A 3,729-nucleotide genomic window follows, 5' to 3' on the forward strand; every position below is an offset into this window, starting at 1 on the left:
AAACGAATTTTATCATTCACAACAAATGGCAGTTTTAACTTTTTTAAAGTTCTTAAGTAAAAGGAGCACCTTTTTCCATTTTCAAGACAATGTCTACCAAACAATTATGTCTAAAAGGCAATAGTTGTCCAATACTAGTAAAATATGATGTTCAATGAAACCAGTGGTCAGTTCAGCTTGCAAAACTCCCTCAAGATGTTTCTGTATCCACAGAAATGCTTTCTATGGTATTCTATTTTGTCATCCAGAATATCTGTCAATATCTATCTCTCCCTCTCTACACACACACACACACACACACACACACACATACACACACATTCTCAAGGATCAAGATCTAATACTTTTTATGCTTTATCATAAACATTAAGTGATTTGGTATTCATATGTTCATACTCATGTATAAATATCATAATCCTCATTATTGACAAATTCTCATTTGCAAATTTTCCAGTTTGCCAAAGTTTATTTGTAACCATAAAAATCAATACTTTCCAGTCTTCGGCAGACATTCTTGGACTGGCTAGAGTAGTAAATGACCCTATCCATCAGATGTACACATTCTCAGATAAGAATAAAGCAATGATGCTCTGACACTTGTTTCAAATCTTATGATATAAGCAAGTTCCCATTTTGCAGCCTCTTTATTGCCGTGTTTTCTCATTTTTATGATTTTTGTAAATGGTTTTTCTGTGTAAAATGGCCTCTAAATACTGTGCCAAAGTGCTATGTAGTGTTTCCAAACATAAAAAGGTTAGGATGATTCTTCCAGAGAAAACGTGTATTTGATAAGCTTCTTTCAGGCTTAGGAGTTAAAATGCTGTTGGCCATCATTCAATGTTAACAGATCAACAGTATATATTAAACAAGGTATCTTTGAACGGAAACACATCAAGCAAGGTCATATGTTAATTGGTTGCTGAAAATACTCGGACTGGAGGGCCCCAAAAATCTACTCTTGTATCTCCCCATGAGCAGTATTCCAGTATTTATTAATTCAAGGTTCATGATGACTTCATAAAATATATCTACTGAGAATAATGAGCAATTATACATGCATATATATACAATTATTTGTACATATATATGTACATGTACAAATAATTGTGTGTGGTAAAGAACCCACTGATTACTAATACGACTAGTGCTAATGCTTTGATTTCTTCTAAAGCATGAGAAATTTTATCCACTGTTGCTTTTGCACTATCAGCATCAATATCAAACCCTACAGAATACATCTTAATATTACTGTGAGACCACTAAGGATGTTACTGTGGTTTATCAAAAACAAAAAATTCCAAACAGACCAAAGTACTAAATTTCTGCCTTAAAATAAATCTGTATTTCCCTAGAACTATTTATATCAATTTCACTGTTTTTGTCTTTTTATAGGTGTGGTGATTCCAAATGCTTTCAAATTGTTCACTCCTCAGGACTTTTATAAGCCTTGACTACAAATATGTAAACAGAAGAAAAACCTCAGGCTTTGTCTTTGTTTCATTTCTTGATCTGTGTGTGTGTGTGTGTGTGTGTGTGTGTGAGAGAGAGAGAGAGAGAGAGAGAGAGAGAGAGTTGTGTGTGTTTGTGAATGTTTTTTATTTTACTTTGCTAATGTCCTTAAAATAGTTGTTTCTATATTATTTCTAATTCCATTGGGATACAAATTAAGTGGCTTATAGATTGCTCACTTACACATTTTAAAATAGATGATGATATTTAGAAGCATGACCTTTTTATATTCGCTTTTTATTTATCAACTTAAAAAAATAATATGAGGAAATTTTTCCTGAATGTGTACATATTTTGTTCTTTAAATTTTCATTTTGTGGTTTTAACATCAGTTCCTGTTTTTTGCCTGAATCAATTATCATTACTAAAAAATGATCCTTACTAAGTTTACTTTCTTCTTCGGAAGGTCTGCTGAACTCTGACTCCAAACTGCATCAGTAGGACTGTGCAGGGCCTTTGGTGCCTATCTGCCTCCTGAAGGTCTGATGGTTATCATCTGTTTTATCATCTACAGAAATCCCAGCAGCAGGGGACTCTCCCCAGGAAGACTGAAGAGCACTAGGGTCCAGACTGGTGATACCAATCCTCTGGATTTTTCTTATGTCTACCATGTTCTAGCTCAAGCTGCCGGCAAAGCTGGTGCCATTTGACTTTTGTTGAAAATGTTCCAGATGTGCTCCCACAGTCATTTCCAATGCATCTCCAGGCACCTAACTGATGACTGGTCACCCTCTCAGTGAGCCACTCATGCTGGTGGCAGGACATCTGGGCCAAACTGAGTTCAGAGTTGACTTCTGCCTCTGGCCTGAATGAGACCATAAAGATTTCTCCCAGTGCAAGCTTCCTGCATTCCTTGCTCACAGGGAGACATCCTGCTCCTGTCTTTTCTTAAACACCTTTTAAAACTCCACAGAGATGGTTAGCAGAAGTTGAGAGAGGGCAGAGGAGGCAGCATACTAGCAATGTGTCTGTTGGTAGAGCCAGGAATGTGGAAGCACTCTTCAATTTGTGAAGGGAGCTGGCTACCATTAATGTTACCACTGTAGTTTGGATCCAGAGGGTTCCCCAAAGGCGGGGTTCCCAGTGCAGCAGTGGTCAGAGCTGGGGCTTCTGAGAAGTGTCTGGATGATGAGAGCTCAAGTTGGTGCCATTTTCTGGGCTTTCCATACCTCGAACTCTGTCCTCGATCTTGTCCCTGGCCTCCTTGGAAGGATTCATCAGGTTCTTTTTTGATCTTCACATATAATCTAGATCTTCTGTTTTGAAACCAAGTTTGGACTCTCGACTCAGGAACTCCAATTTTCTTAGCAAGCTGTTCTCTGCAATGGATCCCAGGGTAGGGGTTTTTCCTGAAGGCCTTGAAGAGGGTGAACAGCTGAGAGGGGCTGTAGGTGGTGCGGGGCCGTCGAATCTTTTTACTCAGAGTCCCTTCTAGAAGGGAATCTTTCCCTGGGCCTTGGCTGGATTGCAGGGCCTCCTTAAGTTCTCGTCTTTCCTGGAAGAAGGATCTAGCTCTGCGATTCTGAAACCAAACCTGGATTCTTGACTCTTCAGCTCTGATTTCCAAAGCAAGTCTTTGTCTGGTAGCATAATGTGGGTAAGGCATTTGGTTAAAGGTGTTGATGAGGATTGCCAGCTGCTCTTTGGTGAACTTAGTGCGATGGCGCATATGATTCCCTAGCATAGGCCCGTTTGAAGAGCTGTCTTGCACCATGGTGGAAAAGAGTCCCAATAGCCAAGAATTCATCCAAGAGTTAGAGCATGACTAGAAGGAGTTATAGATCCAAGAGAGAAACTTGGTTTCAGATGATGCCAAAATAAAAACAAAGGGAATAGAGGCCTTTTTTGTTGTGCAATTTCAGATATTATAGCCCATAGCAAGGAATATACAAATAAATCACTAGTATTGCCTTTGTGTCTAAAATAAAATGTGAAAGAAAAAAAAACTGACTATAATTTAGAGACAAAAGAAAAAGGAAATATATATGAGTGGATTAAAAATAAAGAGATAAATCTGAAATGAGAGCTCAACGTGAAGAAAGATTGAGAGATTACTAAGACACATGTTAGGAACTCCCATCTGTGAATGAATCCTGTCATTGCCCTTTGATGGGCCTCTGCCCTCACCTCCTCCTCCATGTGCCAGCAATGTTCTTAGGGCTAGCAGGGTCAGGGTTGACTCCTTGATGAGGTGGTGGACGGCTCAGGTGGTGGAGGGCT

The 3,729-nt window shown here is 38.9% G+C and overlaps 1 protein-coding gene across 1 annotated transcript; it reads right to left on the reverse strand.

Annotated features, from left to right (window-relative positions):
• Positions 1-2,604: 2,604 nt before the first annotated feature.
• Positions 2,605-3,223, reverse strand: LOC124103360 (double homeobox protein A-like). Its single transcript, XM_046459933.1, is given in 2 exon segments — positions 2,605-2,713; positions 2,715-3,223. Coding segments are annotated over 2 exon segments (618 nt in total).
• Positions 3,224-3,729: the final 506 nt, after the last annotated feature.

Source organism: Marmota monax, unplaced genomic scaffold, assembly GCF_021218885.2.
Source record: "Marmota monax isolate L192 unplaced genomic scaffold, Marmota_monax_Labrador192_F-V1.1 WCK01_AAM20220418_F8-fsc00229, whole genome shotgun sequence".
Taxonomy (NCBI): Eukaryota; Metazoa; Chordata; class Mammalia; order Rodentia; family Sciuridae; genus Marmota; species Marmota monax.